Here is a 26504-nt window from a genome sequence, read left to right as displayed (position 1 = left end):
TTTTAAACAGACAGGCTGCAGAATTGTTCAGGGCTGAGAAACGAGTTTAAAACAGACAACACAGCAGGCTGACAATGACAAGCAACTCAGACTTTCTGCGTCCCCCAGCCCAGGGGTGACCCCCAACCTGCTCCCCTGCAACCTTGAATGATGCCCCCCACCACACCGGTCCAGTAGTAACTTTCCTCTTGTGAACCTTAGCACACGATGGAGAGCTGTAATAACCTCCTTCACCCCTTCCCTCTTGGAGTCACTGGTGCCTGATTCATGTTTTTATAGAGCAGTAGTAATTTGTGCCCACATGATATCATGGTGTGGGAAGGTTCAGTAAATCCGAAACATCTGACTTTAAACCTGCTAGTTAGATTTAAATAGATGCAAATGAATTAAAATCAGGTACCCGCCCTTTCTGGGAGTGAACCCGATTATGTCAGCAGTGAGGCCACTGGAGATCACATTCAGAAATATCACCAACGCAAATCCCATTTTTGGCCCCTCGCAATATTTTCCGGCCATTCCGAGATTTATGCATGTGGCTAATGGACCCACAAAATTGTGCCTTCTATCTCAGTGAAACTCTTGCCACAAGATCTTCAGCTTTCACATAAGTTGAATCCTCTAGACTTTCATTATGAGCATCAAACGTTCTGTGTGTTTTGTGCTTTTTTAAGATTAACATCAAATATTGCAAGCTCTTCTTTTCAGAACATGTACAGAGAATCGGTCCTATGCCGCTTAGATGGTATCAAATGAAATAACAAGAAATAATAGAGCATAAGTATACAAGAGACAAAGGCAACAATTGGAATACTTGCTACAGAGAATGCATTTCACTCATACTATGATTGTACTGATCCATGAAGTACATTGCCTACATCAAAAAACAAATTCGATACCTCTATGTTTTGGTCTGATGACAATAGCAACATCTATCATAAGCTTTTAACGACTATACAAAATGTCAGCTCCAAAGTCTATCAAAGGTTTTAAATATCAGACAAAGTGAAGCAGTTTGTCCAGAATCTGTGCTCATAATTTGCGAAAAACGTTGGTATCATGAAGTATGTTTTTGCATTTCTCTGTTCTCAAGCAAAGCCAGCGTTAGATTTCTGATGATTCACCACTGGTACAGTGCAGTATTAAAATAATACTGACTAGAATCAAAGTAGATATCCATTAAGAGCTGATTTCAATTGATCCTTATAAGGAGGTAACTATTGGTCTAATAAACATAACTCTTACATTGTTCAATGACCTCAGAGATAAATGATTTACGTTTGTGGGGACAGTATTGCATATCCTTTAGACTAAAGTCAAAGCAAAGTATAGATTTCCTCTTAAATATATCAGAAAGTCTCCAAAAGAAACATAATGAAATAAATTTGATTTTAGCTCCTAATTTTCCACTTTGGAGATTGAGTAGTTTACCTCTGCACCAACATCATAGGGGATTTTCCATCTTGGATGCTAAAGTGCAACCAACCCTTCTGACCTTCAATGGATCCCTTGTTTAGATATTAGATCTGGTTAATCTTCTGGCAATAAATGTCTATCTGTCAGGAAAGTTTTATATTGGCTAGTTCCTTTCACCATCTCAGAGATGTAAAGTCAAAATATACAATTGCCAGGATAACCATCCACACGTATGAAAGCCATGGTACCTGAAGAGGAAGAACAATAATTGGAGTGTTGAGAAGAGTATGAATCAGGAAATTTGAGGTTCATGTAGAAAGGATGGTACAATAATCAGAGAGGGCTTTAATTTTCCTACAGATTGGTCAGTCAACATTTGCAGTGATAGTGTGGAGTTCATGGAATGCCTACAAGAAATCTTACTCGATCAGAATATTGAAAAACCAACAGATTTAAAATTGTGCAATGAGAAAATATCAATTCATAACCTAATAGCAAAGTCACACTGGGGAAAAAATGGTCATAGAATGAAAGAAATATAGGCCTGGATTTAATATCCCTGACATGGATCCTTCCACCAGTTGGAGAACCGGTGGGAAACCATGTTGCTTCCATGAGAGGGGCCTGATTTAATTAATGCCCCTCAGTGCCTTCAAGAGATACAGGAAAGCAGTGCGACTCCCTTTTAATTCCCTGTGCCACCACTAAATTCCAGTGGCCTCCGGTAATTTATGCCAGTTGGCTCATTAAAGCGCACCCTACTTAAACCCACACTATCCCCGTAACCCCACCTAACATTTTGGACACTAAGGAACAATTTAGCATGGCCAATCCACCTAACCTGCACATCTTTGGACTGTGGGAGGAATCCGGAGGAAACACACGCAGACACGGAGAGGAAGTGCAATATTTGATTGTTATTGTTTATGCCACGTGTTTACGGTTCAAAGGTGACTAAAACTGTTATTTAAACAGTTTAACTGCTCAATTGCATTTGAAAAGGTTTATAGGCTGTTACCTAACTGGACCAACATTTTTAATACCAGCATTTTTACTTTGTAAAGGCAGAAAAGATGCAGCGAGAGGAACTCCAGACTCGGGTGGAATTGCTAAATACCATGGAGAAAAAGTACTGTGACCTTGGTCCTGCAAATGACTGCCTAGTGTGGCATGATGGTGAGACATGGAGGTAACCACTGAAGCGATTCCTAAAAACTGTATTATGAAAAATGCTTGTTGATAAAGTATTCCAGATATTGAGAATGATGTTTTTAGGAAGTTAAAAGAAATCTTTGTGTCTGATGCTGTTTTTGAAGAGCTCTTTATTTCGTTAATTGAGAATTTTAAATTAGTAATTTGCTGTGAAGAAGAATTTAAATTTCCCTTCAAGAGTAAAAGCACCTTTCAACAAACCACATGATTCAAATTGAATTCTACTCAGAAATGTGTTGCTGTGGTTCATAATTATTTCTCCATGGATCATAACCATTTGTCTTTAGAGCCTGTGTGGACACAAGTGAATGTGGTGATCTCAGTACCTGCGCTGTACTGAGGAATTACAGTGAAGCACAAGAATATGCCTCATTGGGGATATCTGAGATGCTCAACTACTCTGTCAATATTTATGATGAAGGCAACACACTCTGTATTGTGACAAGCGGAGGTAAGACTTTAGTTCACCTGACTCTTGCCCGAATTCTCCGAATTTGGATAAATGGAATATATACCTACAGGGAAGAAACATGTGCACTTGAGCAAAAATGCTCTTGTGTGGGTGCTTAGTTTGGTGATTCTTGGGTTCAGTGATATCAGGCACCTCACCAACTAAAAAAGAGTCCATTGCACCAATGTTGATGTTTTGCACGCTCTTTCACTTGCTTGTGGAATTGTCCTGAAAGCAGAAAAGCAATTAAATTCTGAATGAACTCATTCAGCAACTAGAGTTGTGGCTTTAAACAAGGCTAGATTCAACGTAACAGTGGACAGTATATCAAGCATTATCAAATGTGTTATCTAACTTAATGTGAGCATTGCCATAAAAATTATTAATTTATATTAAATATTTCACAAAGTCCATTGCTTTGGAAATGTCTAATTTCATGACTCATATGTTTTAGGAAAGTAACTTTTTTAGGTAAACTTTCGCAAACAAACCTAAAGCTAAATCCCATTCAAACAATGCTTCATGTATACTTGTTCAGAGGTAAAAAAGCGAGAGTCATAAAACGCACGTGGGGATGGTTTAGCTGGGGAACTGAAGACCGTAAGCATGAGGAGAATTGTTCTGCCTTGTTAAAGGTGTGAATTATCCACGTAATTCCTAGATCAACGGCAAATAGTAACTAAGGGAGGTTCTTAAATTGCCCATGTACTTTAGTTCAAATGGCAGGTTTGGGAATAGTGAGTTATAGGTTTAAATCTCTATTTCCGACATTCCAGGAGTGTCATGCTACCATGGGGGTAGGTTGCAAGGAATATACCCTTTTGTGTTGGGTTTATTTGTGTATTTTCTCACAGACAGAGACATAAGCAGAGAGAAAGCTGACAGCTGTTGGTGCAAGTAAGCAGCTGGAACCTGATGTGGGAAACAAGGATTTTTCCTGATGTTTGAGCAAGAAAACAATGAGGCCCATGCTTGAGCTGGGTTGTGCACAATCGTGAGATGCATAAACAGAATTGGAGGGTCTCCAGGCTGAATACCAGTGGAAGAACCAAATGGAATCTCATACCACGGAAAACACGGAGCAAAATAGTGAATTCCTTAAATCTGATTTAGTTTGGTATCAGGAGAAGTGAAGGAACCCTTAAGACCCTAAAAAATGTAGAGAAACTTGGGTAGGAATAACAGTAGAAAAAGGAATATACTATTGAGATTTATGGGTTAAATAACATTGGTTGCAAAATATAGCACTAAGTTAGATGTACTTGCTTTGTTTAATTCTTGTACAGTAAAGGTTTTTGTTGGAAATATGAAATCTTGTGATGTGATTCTTGTAGTTAATACCTATGAGATTCATTTTGTTTTTAAAAGGTAATGGTCTCCCTTGAGGTCATAACTTTCTCTTATAGTTTCTTGCTACTGAGGATGAGAACCATGAGGTTCCTTGAGTAATGTCCATATAACTTGGGGAGGGGAGTGAAGGCATGGTAGCTAAATTTGCAGACGAGCAAGGAAGGTATGTTAAGAAGAAGACATAAGGGATATGCAGACAGATTATAGATAGTTTGAGTCGGGAAGTGTAAAGCTACTGTATCTTTATGTTGGCATTTGTTCTCAACAGGGGCTCATGGGACACATGTAGCTAGTATAGCTGCAGGCTTTTTTCCAGATGATCCTGAACGGAATGGTATCGCACCCGGGGCTCAAATCCTTGCTGTGAAGATTGGTGACACAAGGCTTAGCACCATGGAAACTGGAACAGGGTTGATCAGAGCTGTGAGTGTTCATTTATCAGCCTTTTTTAATTCAGCTGCATTATGCTTTTGATTCATCTTGTTATCGACAAGGATCATTTCAAAATTTACTTTTGATTTTCCTCTTATTTTGTTCTACTGCTGGAAATATAGATCCCAAAAACAGCCAGAGCGAAAGAGAAAAACAAATATGTAGGCAAGGATTTCAACTACCCTAATAAAAATTGAGATAAATTATTGTAAAAGATACAGAGATTGCAAAATTGTTAAAACATATTCAGAAGAATGTTTTTAGTCAGTTCATAGTATTCTCAACAAGAGACAGGTAGAAAGTCTCAGCAGAAAATGACCCAGTTATGTCCCTGTCATTAAAAAGCATGACAGATCTGGCAATTAACCCAACTCCCCCTCCCTCCCCGACCCTCATCACTCTTAAATCATTAGCATAATGGCAGAAGCTGTATTTAATTGACAGGGAGCCATGGTGGCACAGAAGTTAGCACTGCTACTTCACAGACCCAGGTTAAATTCCAGCCTTGCGTGACTGCCTGTGTGGAAATTGTACGTTCGTTCTCCCTGTGTCTGCGTGAGTTCTCTCCGATGCTCAGGTTTCCTCCCACAGTTCAAAGAAGTGCGGATTAGGTTGATTAGCCATGCTAAATTGCCTCTTAGTGTCTAAAAATGTGCAAGTTAGGTGGGTTGACAAGAATAGGGCAGTGGAGTGGGTCTAGGTAGGCTACTCTTTCAGAGGGTCAGTGCAGACTCGATGGGCCGAATGGCCTTCTTCTACACTATAGGAATTCCTTGGAATTCTATTGTCTCATCTACATGTTCACTTACTGCTCAGTTTGGTTTTGATTTCCACTTCAGTACAATCTTGATTCAAACATTGACAGAAAGGCTGAATTCGAGAGATTAGGTGAGAGTGACTGTCCTTGACATCAAGTCAGCATTTGACAAAATGTAGCATCAAGGAGTAAAATTGAAGTCACATTCTCCACCAGTTTGAGTTATAGCCAACACAAAGGAAATGGGTGTGATTGTTAGAGGCCAATTATTTTAGCCCAGGTCATCACTGCAGGAATTCTTCACAGTAGTGTCCTATGCCCAACTATTTTCAGATCCTTTATCAATGACCTTCCCTCTTCCCCATAAGGTCAGAACTGGAATGTTCACTGACGAATGCAGCATGTTCAGTATCATCTGCTACTCTTCAGATACTGAAGCAGTTCACTCTTACGTGCAGCAAGGCCTAGATAACATTCGGGTGTTGAGCTGATAAATAGAAAGTGCCATCAGTGCCACACAATGGCATGGTAATATAACCACCACCAACAAGAAAGAATCCTTGACATTCAACAGTATTACATTGTTGGAACCCACCATCAACATCCTGGGGTTACTATTGACCAGAAATTTAATTGGATCAGCCACATAAATCCTGTGCTTACAAGAGCAGGACAGAGTTTGGGAATTCTGTGACAAGTAATTCACCTCCTGAACCCCCTAAGCCTGTCCACTATTTTACAAGGCACATGTCAGGAGTGTGGTGGAATATTCCCAACCCGTCTGGGTGAGTGTAGCTCCAACAACAGTGATGAAGCTCTACACATCCTGGCCAAAGAAACCTGCTTGACCGGCACCCACTAACGAGACGCGAACGGTGTTTCAACTACACGCGCTGTGCATCGCAGTGACGTTGTTTTTTGGAAGACCGAGCATGGCGATTCAGCTTCAAACCGGCGCCTGCCGCGATTTCAGCATCGGGAGCTATTTGGCAGCACGGTAGCATTGTGGATAGCACAATCGCTTCACAGCTCCAGGGTCCCAGGTTCGATTCCGGCTTGGGTCACTGTGCGGAGTCTGCACATCCTCCCCGTGTGTGCGTGGGTTTCCTCCGGGTGCTCCGGTTTCCTCCCACAGTCCAAAGATGTGCAGGTTAGGTGGATTGGCCATGATAAATTGCCGTTAGTGTCCAAAATTGCCCTTAGTGTTGGGTGGGGTTACTGGGTTATGGGGATAGGGTGGAAGTGTTAACCTTGGGTAGGGTGCTCTTTCCAGGAGCAGGTGCAGACACGATGGACCGAATGGCCTCCTTCTGCACTGTAAATTCTATAATCTATTCTCCGCCCGATTGCACGCCCCGATTTCGGCGTCGGCCAAGAAGAATCCTGCCCTGTATCTTCCACATTTTCCAAGTCATTTATAAAGCGATGCTCCAGCGCAACCTGTCCCATTTTTTCAGCCCCAAGCAGTGTGTGTGTGGGGGGTGCATAGTTTAAGCGCGGCTGCAGCTTGTCAGCCCTGCGAGTGTCCATCACGGACCTGGTTATTCCCGCACCGTTTTTAGTGGGTTTCGATGGGGTTCCAGGCAGTGCTGATGCTAACCCCTCACCGATAGCAGAATCGGCACAAGTGTGGCCCCGATTTTTCTGATGTGGAAGTCCACGGATTTTCCGTTAGCGTCAGCGCTTAGACTCAGAAACGGAGAATCCCGCCCCCGAGGTTTTGAAAAAGGTTCTGAGATTTTTCATAATGCCTGATTGTCTTGTGCAAAAATATTTCAGTCTGGAATATATTTAAGCCTTGTTCTTATTCTATCAACAGATGATTGAAGCAATAAAATATAAATGTGATCTTGTAAACTACAGCTATGGTGAGGCTACACATTGGCCCAATGCAGGGTGAGTATAATTGATCAGTGCTTTGCTGACACTAATATCAAATGGATAAAATTATAGATCAGTGGAATGACATGTAGAATCAAATTTGACAGACAATAGGTTTGAATTGTTAATGGAAAGGTAAATACATTACCATTAGTGTGAACCTTGGCATTAGTTTTTTCTATCAATGAATGCTACAAGATTGTTCTACTACAGTCCCTATTGCTTAAAATGAACGTTTACTTATATTACCCAAACACTGCACTAACTATTTGCATTAGCACCTATTACACAATCAAAAGCAAAACACTGGCAGATGCTGGAAACCTGAAATAAAACAGAAAATGTTGAAGAGAGGGAGAGGGAGTTTCCATTTCAGGTTAAGGACTTTTCTTCAGAACTGAAGAAGAGAAATGTTATCAGTTTTGAGCAAGTGAAAAGGGGGAAAGCAGGGGGAAGAACAAAAGGAAAGGTCTCCGATGGTGTGTAGCATGGAAGAGATTAAATGACAAAAGGTTTCATGGTACATAATGCAAAGCGAATGGTAGCACAGTTTTTACCACTGATGCTTCACAGCTTCAGGATCCCAGGCTTGATTCCGGGCTTGGGTACTGTCTGTGCGGAGTCGGCAAGTTCTCCCCGTGTCTTCTTGGGTTTCCTCTGGGTGCTCCGGTTTCCTCCCACAAGTCCCGGAAACCGTGCTGTTAGGTAATTTGGAGATTCTGAATTCTCCCTCTGTGTACCATAACAGGCGCCGGAGTGTGGCGATTAGGGGATTTTCAAGCAACTTCATTGCAGTGTTAATGTCGACCTACTTGGGACATTAATAAAGATTATTATTAATGGTTGTAATAAAGAAACAAAATATTTATCCAGTGGGTGGGAATAGCAGAATAATGAACAGCTATCTCTCAATCAAACATAGGAAAAACAAGATTAAGACCGTCACATAGAAATAAAAACACAAATGCAAAGAGGGCAGAGCAGAGCAGAGTGTATGAGAAGACCATAAGACAAAGGAGCAGAATTAGGCCACTCAGCCCATTGAGTCTGCTCCGCCATTCAATCATGGCTGATAGTTTTTTCATGACTTCTCCCAAAACCCCTGATCCCCTTATTAATCAAGAACCTATCTATCTCTGTCTGAAAGACACTCAGCGATTTGGCCTCCACGGGCTTCTGCGGCAAAGAGTTCCACAGATTCACCATCCTCTGGCTGAAGAAATTCCTCCTCATCTCTGTTTTAAACGATCGTCCCTTTAGTCTGAGATTGTGTTAGTTCTAGTTTTTCCGACTAGTGGGAATGTCTTCTCCACGTCCACTCTATCCAGGCCTTGTATTATCCTGTAAGTTTCAATAAGATCCCCCTTAATCCTTCTAAACTCCCAACGAGTACAGATTCCAGAGTCCTCAGCCGTTCCTCATACAACAAGCTCTTCATTCCAGGGATCATTCTTGTGAACTTCCTCTGAACCCTTTCCAAGGCCAGCACATCCCTCCTTAGATACGGGGCCCAAAACTGTTCACAATACTCAAAATGGGGTCTGATCAGAGGCTTATACAGCCACATAAGTACATCCCTGGTCTTATATTCTAGCTCTCTCTACATGAATGCTAAACATTGCATTTTCCTTCCTAACTGCTGACTGAACCTGCATGTTAACCTTAAGCGAACCTTGAACAAGAACTCTCAAGTCCCTTTGGGCTTCTGATTTCCTAAACAGTTCCCCATTTAGAAAATAGTCTATTCTTCCATTCCGTCTTCCAAATTGCATAACCTCACACTGTCTCACATTGTATTCCATCTGCCACTTCTTTGCCCACTCTTCTAGCCTGTCAATGTCCTTCTACAGGCCCCTGCTTCCTCAATACTACCTGTCCCTCTACAGATCTTTGTATTTTCTGCAAACTTAGTAACAGTGCCTTCAGTTCCTTCTTCCAAATGGTTAATGTATATTGTGAAAATTGTGGTCCCAGCACCGACCCCTGGAGCACACTACGGGCGGGATTCTCCAACCCCACCGCCTGGCCTGCGATCAGGGCCCACCAATCCGTGGGCGGGCCTGTGTCCTGGGGGCACTCAATCCTTCCGGACCGGAGGTCGTGGTCCTCCGCCATTCCCGTTGCGGAAGCGAATCCCTCTGCGCATGCGCGGGGATTACGCCAGTGCGTGCTGGCGCTCCCACGCATGCGCCAACTCGCGTAGGCCCTTCGGCGCCGGTTGGCGTGGCGCCAAACCCTTTCCCGCCAGTCGGCGGGGAGCAAACCACTCCGGGGGGGCCTAGCCACTGAAGGTGCGGAGGATTCCGCACCTTTGGGACGGCCCGCGCCGGAGTGATTCACGCCACTCCGTGCTGCCGGGGCCCCCGCACCCTGCCGGGTAGGGGTGAATCCCGCCCTACTAGTCACCAGTTGCCAACCTAAAAAAGACCCCTTTGCTGATCATCCAACTCAATAGCCTAATCCTGCTTTCTCCCCATGTCCTTTGATCCCATTCTCCCCTAGCTATAGCACTTGGGGAGAATGGGATCAAAAACTATGGGGAGAAAGCAGGATTAGACTATTGAGTTGGATGATCAGCAAAGGGGTCTTTTTTAGGTTGGCAGCTGGTGACTAGTAGGGCGGGATTCACCCCTACCCGGCAGGGTGCGGGGTTCCCGGCAGCACGGAGTGGCGTGAATCACTCCGGCGCGGGCCGTCCGACCCGCGATTCTCCCACCTGGCGTGGGGAGTGGAGAATCGCGCCCGTGGTGTTGTTCTTTGAATTCGCAATGAACTTCACTGGAGCATTGCAACAGGCTGAAAACCAAGATTTCCATGTGTCAGCAAGGTGGAGATTTAAATGACAAACAAATGGAAGTTTAGGGTCATACCTGCAGACAGAGCAGAGCTGTTCCATAAAGCAGTCATCCAATTGCATGTGGTCTCCCCAGTGTAGAAGTGGTGCATACCAAATTGAAAGAAATGCACACACAAACTGCTGCTCCTCCTGAAGGAATTTTAGGGACCTTGAACGGCAAGGAGAACCGAAGTGCAGAAAATGAGTCAGACACGGTTGAGGGTTGTGGCAAAAATGTTGGGAGGAATCCTCTTTTGAGTAAAAAGGAGGATATATCAAGAGTGTTGTTGTGAAAGATTGCATCATCAGAAACGATGTGATGGAGACGGAGAAACTGGTATAATGGTCTGGAGTCCTTACAGGAAACAGAGTGTGAGGAAATGTAGCCGAGACAGTTGTGGGAGTCAGTGGGCGTATAAGTAAAATTTTTGGATAACCTGTTTCCTGATATGGAGCTAGAGACATCAAGCAAAGGAAGGGATGAGTCAGAGATAGACCATGTGAACGTGAGAGAAAGGTGAAAATTTGACGCAAAGTTGATTTACCTTTCCAGTTCCGAGAGAGAGCAGTCATCCCTGCCTGAAAAAGAGTTCATGGAGGGATCCAAAAAGGACAACATATCCCACAAAAAGCTGGGCGTACCTTGGACCTTTTGCGGGTATACATTGCCGTATCTATTATTTTGAGGAGGTGAGATGAGTTAAAGAAGAGATTGTTCAACAAAAGAAGGTGGTCAGCTAGCTGGAGGAGGTTTGTGATAGTTGGGGACTGATTGGACCTCTGTTGCTGCCAGACCTGAGGCCTTCCAACATGTTATGTTTCTATTACCAGTTTTAAAGTTTCTGTTGTGTTAGAACTGTCTGTGAATCCCATCAATTTGCAATTTGTAAGTCTGTGAGGGAAGCCTACTAAACCACACAAGTGATAACACTGACCAGTAGGTATCTTTATGGTAAAATAAACTTTAATTTAAACACACAATTAACCAAATTAACAACAGTTAAAGCACCTCTTAAATAAAAGGAAAAGAAACTTTAACTCACATCTACACCTGCCACTGTATTTTCTGATTAAGCAATTCAAATGCTACTTATAAATCAAATTAACAATCATGGTTACTTGCTTTGCTGTGCAGACATTTGGGGAGAGATCCTTTCAGGAACAACCTGAAAATCCTTCTGTCTTGTCAGACACATCTGGTCAACTAAAAATCTTACAGCAGACTGCAAAACTATAGATAATCTTGGCTCCTTCCATTAATGACATCATATGAATCCCAAACATAAGCATTTCTCTTGTCTCTTCCCACTAAGATGTCCCATGACCTGCTTAGCTGGTACTAAGCGCAATCCCTCATAAATTTCCTACACCCCAGGGATCCTCCAAAATCAAACAATGTTCCATTAACCATCTATCTGCAAACAAGTAAATGGTAAAAATCAATGATGACCTCACCTTTATGACTCCTTAATCACAGCTATAGCAGACATACTTCCTTACTTGAACCAGAATATCTAATAACATTACTGCAACAAAATATAATGCACAACAATTTCCTACATTCATCACAATTGTCTTAAATATTTTGTTCATGTCATACAAAAGCAGCTGTACTTACTAACCTTGACGTAGTCTACCTACTGCATTTAATTTTTCTTCTGATTTACGAACATCACTGTCATGATTGCTGACAGACACCACTAATTTTTGTTTCTCTGGAATTTCCACCTCGGGTTTCAGGGTTATTTGCAGCTCATTTGCAATGTAACATATCTGTCAATTATGCTTTTGAAATCTATTAATATTATGTCCCTGTTCTATCCTTCGCCTTCTGGCTTTCTGAAGTAGAACATGATAGCGGGATTTTGGTACCTAAAGACAAAGAATGGAAACCAAGAAATGTTTTCAGATATAAAACCAAAATCCTTATGGAAAATGGGAGGAAGCAACTTTAAATTATTGGGTTATGATTACCTTCTGATGCGCTCCAATCTGAATCATGTGACTCATGGGGAAAATGAAATTGGTATGTTAACCTAGGATCCGTTTATATCAAAAAGAAAACAAGCTATGGCCTTGGAATTATTGATTCCCACAAGAAATTAAATAGAGATAAAGTATTTTGTGAGTTAGATGAATAGTGTTGAAGGTTTAGACCTTCTGTCAGGGTTCCTGGATGAAATCTACAGGTAAATGATCTGTTCAATGCATATAAGGAATGACCACAATTTGGTAGATTTTGGAGGTTATTCAATGGCAGGATATATCATGGATTTTAATGGATTGTATAAAAGTTTGAGGTTCAATTTAGAGATTCCTGGATTTACACAAGCATTTTAATCTGTTGGATTGTACTAAAGTGTCTGATATGGATTCTAACTGATACTCTGTTCTCAGCAAATTAGATTATGGATCAGATATCTGCTATCTTGAAAAAGTCCTGAGTTAACAGTCATTTCTTTCATGAAAAAAATGGAACCGTGTTGACATGTAGAATAAAGACTCCATAATTATCTGAAATAAAAACAAAAAATGTTGGATAAGCTCATCAGAACTGGCAGCATCTGTGGAGAGAGAAAGAGAGTTGACATTTCAAGTTCATATGTCCCTTCTACATAATTATCTACATAACGCTGATTTTGAAATAGTTCTGCAGGAGACACAGTTGGAACAATAACATTGGTAAAATGAACACCCGGGGTGCCCAAGAAACATTAATAGGCAATTAGGCATGACTTGAAGTACCATGAGGTAGTGAACTGCCCAAAGTGAAGAAGTAGGGACTTTGAAACGACACATGATGAAGCGAATTCTTAGGAAGAGGGTGAAGATAATGATGAATCCAAACAAATTATACCAGTCACGAGGAGTTTTAGTTCAGTACAACTTACTTTAAATTTGACGATGTCACCGTATTGAGGTCAATAAACAGAATCGTATTTCCATGTAAAACAGCTACAATAAGTGATTTTATAAGTATTGATACAAAAGCATGATAATCGGATGCTGGAAACTAGAAAAAAAAACACTGAGAAAACTCAGCAGGTCTGGCAGCATCTGTGGAGAAAGAAATGGAGTTAATGTTTTGATTCCACATGACTTGAAGAGGATGCTGCCAGACCTGCTTTCCAGCATTTTCTGTTTTTATTTTATGTATTCTAAGTACTGGTGTTGTCTCCAGTGAGATACCGATGCTGTTGAGTAAACCTTCTATTAAAAATGGCACAAAACAAGTGAAATTTGTAAGTTAGTTGATCTGCAGTTTACTCAGTAATTACATTGTTGTAACCCCTTTACATAACCTAGGACGTGATTCTCCTCTCCCCCAGCCACGTGTTCTCAGCGGTGCCCCATTCACTGGCAGTGGGATTCTCTCTTCCCTGGCCAATGGGATTTCCCATTGAAGCTACCCCATGCTGCTGGGAAACCCGGGGGTGTGGGTGCATTGCCAGCGGGAAAAGGAAATGGAGAATTCCAGCCCTGATGTTTCTCCTCAGAATGTTAGACAAGTATTAATTGCATCAGACGATAATCAGAGAAAGCAAATTATTTTAAGGTTACATGGACAGTTTGTTTATCCTACTTGGCAAAAGTTAGAAGACCTGCTAAAAGATACAAATGTAATTGGTAAGGAATATATGAGCCTAATAGAAGAGATTAATGAGAATTGTGAGATCTGTAAAAACGATGGCAATTTTACCATTATGGGCTTTCCATTGATGTAACGCTCATGGATCTGAAAGTATGAATAAAGACCAAAATATTTTGATCCTGTATTTATTGACTTGGCTATCAAATATAGTGGATGGGTATACGTTTCCAGGTGCGGCACGCCCTCCAGCTGGCAACGGGATCCTCCGTCCTGGCAGCCAGCCAATTGGGTTTCCCATTGTGGGCACCCCCACAGCGCCGGGAAATCCGCAGATGTGAGTGCGCTGCTGGCGAAGCGGAGTATTCCCCCGACGGAGAATTCAGCTGAGTATTTCCACACTTAACATTTAGTCAGAACAAGAAAGTTGTTATTATCAACATTATGGCAAAATGAATAAGAAACTGGGTTTGGGATACCAGTACAGTTTCTGTTTGATAATGGAGGTGAAAACATGCACGTCATAATCATGAACTTAGCGGAGAGTCCTTTAAAGCTTTTTAAGCGAGATCTTTATGAGAAGAATTATTCTGTGAATGATAAAATTGTGAATAATATTTCAGCTGATTGACAATTAATTGGCAACAGAGGAAACATCATGCAAAGAATTCCATTCAGATAGTGGAAGAATATAGTTCCTATCAGTTAGTCGATGGGAGAAATCCAAAAACACTTCTTTTGTGTTAGTCCTTCTGCTCCAGAAAGCAATTAGGTCCTTTTTCATTTTGCATAATGTTTCGCATACAGGGAGACAGGCTTTTTAATCCAGGCTGAAATCAGAGAAAATTCATAAAGCACAAAGGCATTGCATTGGACCATTTTTTAATATTTGTTAATGGCATGTGAGTATTTGTTGCCCATCCCTAATAGCCCTTGAGAAAGTGATGGTGAGCCATCTTGAACCCCTACAGTGCATGTGGTACAGGTAAACCAACAGTTAAAAAGAGAGTTCCAGGTTTTTGACCCAATACCAGTGAGGGAACTGCAATTTAGTAGGTTGTGTGTGTGGCTTCATGGGGAACTAGCAAGTGATGGAGTTCACACGTAAGTGTTCAGGGTGATGGGCGTAGTGCCGGTCAAGTGATCAGCATGAGAGTTCAGTTCTGGAGATTTGGGATACTATAAAACGAGAAGTTTATAAGATATAAAAAGGCCCTGGTAAAGTAATAGATCATGACGTCAAGACCGTACTTATCGAGCATAGCAACCAAACTATTAAGATTTAATCCGTGTGGTTAAGTAGAATTAATTTAAAAATATTGGACTGATTCTCCACATACTGATAATCGCGTCCGGTGCCGGGTTGGAGAATCCATTTCCATGCATGGAATCGGGACCGGCGCCGGTTCCTCTATTCTGCTGCCCCCGAAAAGCGGCGTACCCGGGAAGAATGGCGCACCACGCATCCCCTACCTGCGGCCATTGCTGGAGGCCCGTTCCGCCCCCGACCGGCAGAAGTCCCGACAGCGTATTTCTAACATGGTCCCAACCATTCGGGATACTCATGCGGTGGCCGCTGTGGTCGGGGATGGGCTGATTGGAGGGCAGGGGTGGGACCTTATATGGGATGGGGGTATTTTCAAGCGGGTGGTCCGGGTCGGGTACGCGGCCAATTGGGGGCACTATTTACGAGGACCAGCTCCGTGGTCTGAGTCCGCCATGGAGCATGGCGCGGCAACTGGAGGCCTCCGCCGTGGGCATACGCGGCCTCTGACCGGGATGTGCGGGGGGGGGCCCGTATCGGCAGCTAGAGCTGCAAGCTTCATGACAGGTCCCTGCTAGCCCCCTGCAGGGCTGTGAATATGTGGCCACTTGATGCCAGTTTTTCTGGCATTAAAAGGCCACAGTTTTTACGACAGCGTGGGGACATAGTCCCTGAAACTGACAATCCAACCGATTGTACTTGGCGCAGCTGAGTGAAGTAAATAAGACACCTTGTACTTCAATGTTTGTGTGTTGTGACGAGGAACAGAATGTGATCTATCAAGGACTGGATCGTGGATATTTGAGTGATCATGACACGTGATAAAGCTAACATATAGACAAGCTGATTACGCAGAGTGGGTTCTCAGCTAACCTATATTCCAGAGTGGTCTAATTGAATAAAGATCTCGCAATTGGAGGAGGTGCTGGAAAAGCTACTGGCAAGTTTAGTCAATTGAATGTTTCGGATGATAGTCAAGAAGCAAAGCCCATGGATTGGCAACAAAGACTGAAAGAGTGTAAACTGAGAAGGTGCCGTGTGAGTACTGACAGTGAATCTGGAAATGACTTTTGAATCAGAAAACATTCACGAACAGGAGTAAAACCCTCCGATAATGAAAGAGGGAGATCTTTTAGTCGTAGTCCTGATAGACATAAAAGTGGAACTAGATGTTGTACCTTGAATAGATTAGATAATGAAAGAAAGACCACAGAGCAGTCATGTAATGGAAGTAGAAGTCCTCATAATCGTGAAGTTTTGGTGGTTGCCAATAAACTTGAGATTAAACTAATAAGGGAGGCAAAACAAAGGGAATTAGATAGCTGGAGAGAGTTTGGAAATTTTTCTGAGGTACGAGATTAAGTTCAACCAGCTTTGTCATTATTACTGGGAATGTCCTCGCAGATGAGACTTGTAACGGTAAACAAATACTAGCAGCTGAGGGTTTTGAAGAGTGACTGGGTGATACAGATGTTAGTGCGGATGCTCTCACAGCTGGAAGATGATCTTAAAATTCTTTTTAGAGATTCTCGTCACATTTGCATTAAAGTGTAGGTCAACTGGCATAAACTCCTTGGTGAGGGAGTACATTCTGCAAGGCCACGAGCAAATTTGGCAGGAGGAGGGCATGTTTGGGGACAAATGAGGGTGCGGGGACGAGGGGAGGGATCATTATTCAACAGCTTCATTTTGCTGCCGCAAGACTTAAAGAGAGGAGGCCACCATATCCAAGGCCTGGGTAGAAGTGGAGGTCAGGTCAGTGGGTATGATGTAGCGCAAAGGGTCTGGATCCTGTGCAGGAAGAGGTGCAATGAACTTGTGCGCTCTGCCAGGCTGAGTACTGAATACATTTGTAACCATGGAGATATGTGCTTGTGGATGGCAGCACTTGGTGGTGCTTATGGGTGTGAAATACCGAGCATAAATTGGCACATAGTCCTGTGCCTTGAAAGACCATATGTGATTAGACAGGTGGCTGGCATGTATGTAAGGGTGAGGTCCGGCAATGTGATGGGCATGTCACATACTCCTGAGAAGCTGACGGAGACAGAGAATCTCTAGGGCTCCAGAAGTTGGAGGATTGCTGGAGACCAGGATGATGCTGAACCCGATGCAGATGATGAGCCTGTGGAGTCCATTAGGAAGATGCACATTATGCAGAAAATCAGGCAAAGATCCCTGAAGGCCTGTGAGCCATATCTCTGTGTTGTAAATGCCCATGAGTAGGGTTAGCACGGTCTTAGCCCAGAGCTCTGAATGCACATCCTCAGTAGAGAGAGTGGCAGATCTCATGGAAAGACAGCTTCCGGAACTCAATCAGGGGCTTTTGGTGTTGTAGTCAGACCTGGAAACCCACATATTGGCAGTGACCTCAGCAAGTCACTGCCACTGTGAGAGAAGGATGAATTGCCTAGTGACTCTGCTAGCTGCCCATTCATCTATGGTGAGCACGAAAGTTCAAACCAATTGGTGGATGATCTGCCACTCGCATCTACGGGCTCCTCTCAGGGCATTCCTGCTGATGGCAGAAGCTCCTTCAACCCTCTGCCAGTGCCGGGTCCATCTGACCGTGATGACTGAGGAATGCGTAATCATGGCACTGGACTCTCACCCCCCGGCGGCCAGAGGACTGCCACCAAAGTCATCATGGCCCATGGCCATCTGGGTCAAACGCCTGCCTCCAATCCAGCTGTCAATGAGGAGGAAGCACCAAGATGTAGCACTCATAAGTAGAAATGTAAGTCAGAATGATCACACAAACGGGGTATCACGGATGAATATATTTTACATTGACAGGTGTGTAATGTTGCATGTCTATCTCATTGCTCAATATTAAAATGTGAGGTCATCTTAATATACTAAGTGTACCTAGTGTACTTTGCATACTTCATGCAATTGTTAGGGAAGAGGTCCAGGAGTCATGTGTCACACAGATAATTGGCTGCAAGGTTTACTTCAGAGGTAGGGAAGTGAGTGAAGGCTGACAGGAATGTCTCATCAACACCGATCAGTGTAAGGTGGGGTTTCCCTTGCCATCCCCTTGACTCCTTGCTTTGGATTCCTCAATGAAAGTCCTCTGAATCAAGATCTCTCCGCTCTCCCCGCCTCCATAAGCATCCTCACATCAGGATCTTGCTGGGAATGTTCAGGTTCCTCCTCAGACTCGAACACTGGAATTGTCCTCAGCGGCCTCTGGAACAACATCACTATGGCCATCCTCCAATGGGCTCCCCTTGAGAGAGCCAGATTGTGTAGCGTGCAGCAGACTACGACAATACGGGAGGCACATACGGGAAAATATTGAAGTAATCCCTTGTGCGGAACAGGTAGCAAAACCTTATCTTGAACAGGTCAATTGTCCTCTCAATTAAGATAAGGTAAAGTCACCATAGTCCCAGATGACCGTAGGCTGCTTTCCCCTGTGAGGGGGAGAGCTGACTTGTGGTAATTTAACCTGAGGATCACCCCACCTCAGGCGAGGGACAAGGTTGAGAAGGCGGGGCCTTCATGAATGACCTCAGCCAGTATCGGGATTGAACTGTCGGTGGACTCAGTGTGCATCGCAAACCTGCCGTCCAGCCAACTGAGCTAAATTGGCCTGCCTGTCCTCTGAATTATTGCCCTTATAGAGGTATGACTGCAGTTGCAGCTCTCCTCAGCTGCAGTCCTTGGGTGTCTCAGCGATGTAATCAGACACCTTTTCAGTGGGATGCATTTGTCCCCAGCAGCCAGCCATCCAGGCGAGCTGGAGCAATGAACAGCCTTGGCATCCAGGATAGGCCTCATGGAAGCTTCCTGGATACCTGGCACAAACCTGCAGTATCTGACACTTGTGGTCACATACAATCTGGACGTTGAGGGAGTAGAAGCCTGTTCTGTTGACAAAGACACCTGGCTCACTCACTGGCACCTTTATGGACACATGAGTGCAGTCAATAGCTCCCTGATTTCAGAGAAAACCTGCAATTGCAGCAAATCCTCTGGCTCAGTCTGCCTGGCTGGTCTTGTCTGTCCTGAAGTGACACAAGTGTAATGTTGCACTATCACCTTCAGAGCCACTGGCAGAGGGTGGCACAGTTAGAGGCTATTTTGGGACCAATCATGTCGTAGATAGAGGTGACTGTGCCCCTGGACAGATGGAACCTTCTTCGGCACTGGACCTCTGACATGTCCAGGTAGCATGATCACTGCCGATATGCTCTACCTGCTGGGCATTGGCACCTTCTCCAGATCCTTTTCGTTTGCAAATTCTGCCAACCCCCTTCTGGATCTGCCTCTCGGTCCACTCCTTCTGGCTGTGCCTCTCGGTCCAGAGGGCAGACACAGGGACCGCGCTTGCAGGAAACCGGCCTCCTCTCCCTTCTGGCCCTCTCCACTTCTGAGGAAATCCCTCCAACACAATACACAATCCCATGTTTGTCCAGATGGTTGCACAGAGTTCTGCATTGGAGGGGCCTTTCTGCAGAAAGCCTTTTACAAATGTTTAGCGATCCAAGAAATATCCAAAACAACCAAACATTGCCAGAAACTGCCTGTAATCCAAATGCAAACAAGTCACAGCTGATCTCCTGATTCCCACCTTACCAACATCTTCTGGGCCTTTTATCTCACCCTGGATGAATATAGAGCATGAAGGCCACCAGGCCATTTGACGCGTGTGCCGCACATAAAAATGCACGGACCACTGAAAGTCGTTCTTAATTGGACATTTAATGGGCTTATCTGTCTGTGGACACGCTTCTGATTTTATTGTACGTCTACAAACCAAAGTATTACGAGGCTGCGCAGTGATGTCGTGATGCCCTCCCGATGTCATCATGCTCCATTTCGTGAACGGTCAGGCCAACCACACGCCCACACAGCAATCATTAAATTCTGGCCCATAATTCTGCTCGGCAATACTTTTCAGAGAGAAGTGTTTATGTAACTGCCAAAGGAGGCAGCAAATGCAGAAGGACAACTAAGGAAACTAATATGTGTCTCTGGTCAGAATGATGCTTTCCGATTTTTCGGTGAGACCCATTTTGGTGAAAATATTTAGTGTTCAACTAAAATCTGTTCCCACAATGTGTTTTGCTATCATTAAGCAAAATTGTCAGGTATCTTCATGATGCATATTGATGGTTTCTTATTAGAGTGCATTGTGGAAATCAGGAAATATGCCATCAATAGTTTGGAGCAGAATTTGAATTATCCAGAATCAGTCAGTCTTGTATGCTTTATTTTAAATATATTGGTTTATATGTTAAGCAGGTAGACCTGGAAGAACATTAAATCAATAATCCTATTTAGAGAGTGTTACTGCAATCCTGGTTAGCGGTTATATCTGAAGATCAGAGAGATGATATGTTACAGTTAAGTACTGGAATGACATAACCTAAAGTCGAGAATATTATAATGACAAATAAAAACATGAAGAAAATTAAGTCAGGATAAATGTGTACAAGTTCCCATCCTTGAGTGGCCCAAAGAACACAACGTTTCACCTTCTTGATAGGTATTCGACTGCAGCTATTTCCATAGCATTTCTTATGGGTGATCATTGGAAATGTTCTTTAGCTTGGATGTTTCAAAGATGGAAAGTGTTGTCCAAAGTACTTGTTGCCAAAACACTGGCCCTTGGTGGAGGCAGTGAACGTGGGATTCTATTTGTCAAATATCATAAGTCAGCTTCTGTATAAGAGGTGCACTGCTGATAGTAACTCCAATGAATTTTAGGTACAACTCCATGAAAAATCCGAGTAAGATAAAGTAACGATTAACCTTGCTGGTTTGAAACAAATTCTACATAGAAAAGAAATCTCTAACTTTAAAAGATTGGAATCAAGCCACCAGTTGTACTGTTTCACCAAAAGAAATACATCAGTGACAATGTATTTAGGGATCCTGGGGAGATGCATCTCACAATGTCATGAGGATATGAACGTTTTTGTTTAATTTATTTTTACATTTTTGTGATTTAAGAATGATTGAAAATTAACACCACTGAATTATCAGATACAGAATTTTTTAGTTACTTGAAAAAACAGTGACAGTCTAATGCTATTGGAGTATGATCTAATCAAAACAGACACCTGCATAATGGACTAAGTGGCTGTATGGTTCGCTTTGTAACCTAATTCTCAGACCAACAAGGCAGAGTAATCAAGCAAACTTTTTAGGTGAAATTTATTCAATAATTCAAACAATTTCTGAAGACTCATGACTCAACTTGGCTAAATTATACAGAAATTAATTGCATTGAAGCAAAATGTATATTAAAATAAGTACAAAGAGGTTGAAAGATTAACTGATGGTTTAGTGTTTATATGCCAGTTATTTATGGTGCTGATTAGTGAGGAATTGTAGACTTTCCCCCACACTATCTTAGAGCTCAGAAAATATACGGTGATAAATGTGAAATTTCATGACTAAATAGGCTACTGATATGAACAATTTTGATGACTTTGATTTGATGTACTGCAAAATGGATATTATAATTAAAAAGAGTCCCACTACATTAAGTGGGTGATTATAATGTTTTAAATATGTAAATTAGGTTGCAGAAGTTTGGCATAACCTCCTGATCTTTGTTTTATTCCACTTTCCATTTCAGATGCATTTGTGAAGTAATTAACGAAGCAGTATTGAAGTACAATGTAATCTATGTGTCAAGCGCAGGCAACAATGGACCTTGCCTTTCCACTGTCGGGTGTCCAGGTGGAACTACTTCCAGTGTCATTGGTAGGAACTGGTTTTATTTAACTCCTTTGTGACTATATCCAGAGGTTTGTTTTTCAAATCCCTTCCACCAATTTTCTCCCTTTCCCAAAGACACTCACTGTTGCTGAGGTTCCACAGCATGTACCAAGTGCTTCTTGTACCTCACTCAAGTGTTGTGAACTTAGACATTGACTGCCTACAAGCAAATTAACGCAGTGATCATCACCATCAAGCTTTCCTCTAATGTCCATTTCCTGCACACTTACAGCAAGGGTAAGCAGACCACAATACGAGGGGTGAGGTGTTGCAGGATATTGTCTTGATCACGTTTCACCATCCCAACCAAGAGGCATTGAGAGGATCTGTATTGCTGCTATAGCCATACTGGCTAAAATCAGCTCACTCCGTACCAACCAGGGGTCAGACCTAATCCTTTCCAATGTATACGTCACTACTACAAACTAAATATTAACATACCAATTAGGAGCAGAAGTAGGCCATTTGACCCTTTGACCCTACTCCACCATTTTATAAGATCATGGCTGATCTGTTTGTGTTTCAAATTCCACTTTCCCATCCACCCCCAATAACCTTTGATTCTCTTGCCTAACAAGAATCCATCTACCACCACCTTAAAAATATTGAATCATCCCCCCCTTCACCGTCTTCTGAGGCAGAGAGTACCAAAGTCTCCCAGCCCTCTGAGAGAAAGAAATTTTTGTCATCCCTGTCCTAAATGGACAACTCCTAATTTTAAACAGTGACAATAGTTGTGGGCTTAACTACTAGAGGGAACATTCTTTCCACATCTACCTTGTGTTACGGCACCCTGGGCTAGTGTACAGTCGATTCCTGCCCAACTGTTGGCATCTCAGATGCTAACTGCAATGCTTCCTTCGAACTCTCTGTAATCATGGGTGAAGCTGCAACCTTCACTCCCGCTAAATCATTTGCAAAAGTAAATCTACACCTTCCACTGGAAATTCCTTAACCACTCCAACAGCTAAATCACACTCCAATTGCATTTTATACAATGGAACTCAACTTCCACCTACTCCATTCACTAATACCTCTGCTTTTACTGAACTCTCTGGAAGGATAACCAAATCCTTCTCCATCACAAGAGTTTGAGTGGCCCCTTTGTCCCTTAAAATTGTTATTGGTTTGGTTACATCAGTTGAGGAAAATGGGTTGACCTTCTCCTTAGACAGAAACCAGCATAGCTCTCATCTACTTCATTCCTAACACCTGCTCCCACAGAAGTGTTCACCTCAGTTCTCCTGAGTCCAGTTAACGCTACAGTTTGCACCATAGTATTCTCCCATTTTGTTCCCTTTTCAGTAATCTCCCTATGAACCCTCACAAGTGCCATGGGCTTTCCTTGCAACTTCCAAAAGACTGACTGGACGTGTCCCACCTTGTTAAAATGGTGACACCTAGGCTTCCAAGTCTCATATCCACCCCTTCCTGGCCTGAGGAAGAGATCTCAGAGCATTCCCAGCCATCTATTCTCTATCTCACCTATCTGCCTCCTCTCACTCTTCCACTTCCTATCCTTTTCAAAACTATGCGGGTGATTGAACAAAGAGTTAAATTTATGGTTTAGCTCAAAATAATCAGCCATAATTGCCGCTTGTCCAGCGGTTTTCACTCTCTGGACTTCAACACGGGTTATTATTATAGAAGGTAGGGAATCCTTAAACTTCTTTCAGAGAATGACCTCTCTCAAAGCCTCATGGGTAATTTCAACTCTCAATGCTAGTACCCACCGATTAAAATTGTACTCCTCAACCCTCTCAAATTCTGCATAAGTCTGTCCCGGATGTCTCCTCACATTCTGAAATTTTTGTTTATATGCTTCGGGAACCAATTCATATACATCCAGAATAGCCTTCTTTACCATCTCATAATCCTTAGACTCCTGCTCTGTCAGGGCAGTGTAAATTTCCTGTGCCCCTCCCCAGCAATTTACTCAGGGTAAATTGCCCCTCTACGCAGGGGTAATGTCCATTTTGCTTTTGGCCACTCCATTTGAGTTGCTATTTTCTCAAAAGTTACCGTCCCACACTCTACCCAAGCAACACAGGGCAGGGACACACAGAGTGGGGCGGGCGGAGGGGGGAGGGAATTAAGGTGAAACGAAAGAAGAGTGTCCTTGCTTCTGATGTTGAAGTCGTTGTAGCAGGCTGTCCTCCCAGGATGCCTGGGGATCGAAGCCTCCGGTGTAGTGTGAGAGCTGATCTTCTGGCAGGAGTGTTCAGTCAGTACTTCCAGGAAATAGGATTTCCTCTAGAGAGTCCCTTTAACTTTATTAACCTGGGCCTTCACTCAAAGGAACAGCCTCAGGCCTGTTTAATCTTGCTTGGTTCCCAGCTTCACCAGATTGACCTCCAGCCTTACGGAGGTAAGAGCAAAGTTCTCCACACCACGGTTTTTAGAGGGTTTTAAACATTTGAACCCCACGTGCAGCTGGTGGCTTGACTTACTTTCCTTGCAGTTCAGTCTGTATGTGCAGAGAGAGAGAGAGGTTTTTACCTTGAATCTTTAGGAAACGTCCATTAAATGAGAGAGAGAGAGGGGGGTCAGACTGCCTCTTTCTAGGCTTCCAAATCAAAACAAAAGTAAAACAAAACCTGGTCCCACTGAGGAACGTTCCAGAGACAGCAACACCAATGTCCACGAAAAGAATCCGGCTCTTGAAATGAAATGAAATGAAAATCGCTTATTGTCACAAGTAGGCTTCAAATGAAGTTACTGTGAAAGGCCACCAGTATGCCAGTCAGCTCACATCATCAGTGATGTCAGACCAAACAGCACATCCTGCTGTATCTTCCTGTTTTAAATCAGAGTTCACCTGTTTGTCCTTAATACCATTAATTATCCATGAACCAAAATTGTACAAGCGAAAAATAGCAGAAATTAAAAGGCAAAAAACACGAAGAGAAAACAGGGATTACACTTCAAGACCATTCAAGATCTTCTGTACTTCAGTCAGCTACTCCAGTTGAACAAACTCAGTCTCTCCAACCTCTCCTCATAATGCAACTCGCTCATTCCCTGTGTCAATCTAGTAAACCTCATCAGTATCGCCTGCAACACATTTACATCCTTACTTGACATAAGGCGATCAAAGCTTTGCACAGTATTTGAGATGTGGTTTTACCAATGCCCTGTATAACAAAAGCATAACATCCTTTAATTTTTATGTTCAATTCCTCTCGTAATAAAGGTAGCATTCCATTAGCCTTCTTTAATACTTGGTCTGTCTACATGCTAGCATTTTGTGACTCATGTACTAGAATATCTAGATCCCTCTTCCACTAGAAATTCTGCAGCTGCTATCGATTTAAATAATACTCTTCATTTTTATTCTTCCTGCCAAAATGAGCAACGTCCCATTTTTCTGCATTCTACTCCACCTGCCAGATCTTTGCCCTATCTATCCATAATAAGAAGTCTTACAACACCAGGTTAAAGTCCAACAGGTTTGTTTCAAACACTAGCTTTCGGAGTACTGCTCCTTCCTCAGATGAAGCCCATCGACCGCAATCTATCTATCCATCTGCAACCTTCTTGTGTCCTCTTCACAACATACTTTCCTACCTATCTTTGTGTCATCTGCAAATTTAGCTACCATGTCTTCACCCCCCCCCCCCCCCCCCCCCCCATCCAAGTCATTGGTATAAATTATAAAAAGCTGAGGCTCCAGACCCCTTTGGCACTCTTACTTGTCTCAACCTGCCAATCAGTAAAATACCCATTTATGCTGACTTTCTGTTTTCTGTCAGCCAGCCAACCTTCAGTTCATGCTAATATGCTACCCCCTACACAATGAGCTATTATTTTACACGATAACCTCTGGGATGGCATCTTATCAAATGCCGACTAGAAATCCCAAGTACATGCATCTACAGGCTCCCCTTTATCCACAGCACATGTTATTCCTTCAAGGATCTCTAATAGATTGGTTAAATATGATTTCCCTTTCACAAAACAATTTAGACTCTTCCCGATTACCGTGAGTTTTTCTAAGTATCCAGCTATAACCTTCTTAATGATGGATTATAACTCCTTCCCCCATGACAGAAATCAAGTCAACTGGCTTATAATTTTCAGTTTTCTGCCCCCCTTCTTGAATAAAGGTGTTGTGTTTGCTACTTTCCAGTCTGGTGGGGTCTTTGCAGAATCAAGCGAATTTTGGAAAACTAAGACCAACGCATCTGCTACCTCATTAGCCACCTCTTTTAAGACTTTAAGATAAAGCTCATTTGGGCCCGGAGACTTGTCACCTTACAGCTCCATCAGTTTTCTCAGTCCCCTTCCCTAGTGATTGTCCCCAAGTTCCTCTCTTCCTTCCACCTCTTGATTTACAGCTATTACTGGAATGTTTTCCGTATCCTCAATGGAGAAGACAGAAGCAAATATTTGTTCACTGCTTCCACCATTTCCTTATTATCTACTTATTAACTAGCCATTCTCACTCTCGAAAGCCTCTAGCCCAAATCATTCCTAAAATGGCCCAAGCCCAGTGAAGACTAATTCTAGCTGTTGTTAAAGATTAAATTAATGAATAGAAACTGATTGAATTTTAAATCTATTGTTGATATTTCAACACAA

At 42.8% G+C, this 26504-nt stretch overlaps 1 protein-coding gene across 4 annotated transcripts in view; it reads left to right on the top strand.

Moving 5' to 3' along the window:
* Positions 1-26504, top strand: part of tpp2 (tripeptidyl peptidase 2) — a 189453-nt gene that overhangs the window by 43298 nt on the left and 119651 nt on the right. For all 4 annotated transcript variants that reach the window (XM_038818140.1, XM_038818141.1, XM_038818143.1 and 1 more), the window contains exons 5-9: positions 2478-2602; positions 2913-3076; positions 4695-4849; positions 7435-7511; positions 21781-21908. In XM_038818140.1, coding sequence (XP_038674068.1) covers positions 2478-2602; positions 2913-3076; positions 4695-4849; positions 7435-7511; positions 21781-21908 — 649 coding nt within the window. The remainder of the gene's footprint in view (positions 1-2477; positions 2603-2912; positions 3077-4694; positions 4850-7434; positions 7512-21780; positions 21909-26504) is intronic.

This window comes from Scyliorhinus canicula, chromosome 14 (assembly GCF_902713615.1).
Source record: "Scyliorhinus canicula chromosome 14, sScyCan1.1, whole genome shotgun sequence".
Classification (NCBI taxonomy): domain Eukaryota; kingdom Metazoa; phylum Chordata; class Chondrichthyes; order Carcharhiniformes; family Scyliorhinidae; genus Scyliorhinus; species Scyliorhinus canicula.
Note: the sequence above shows the minus strand (reverse complement) of the source record. Positions and strands in the feature narration are given on the sequence as shown.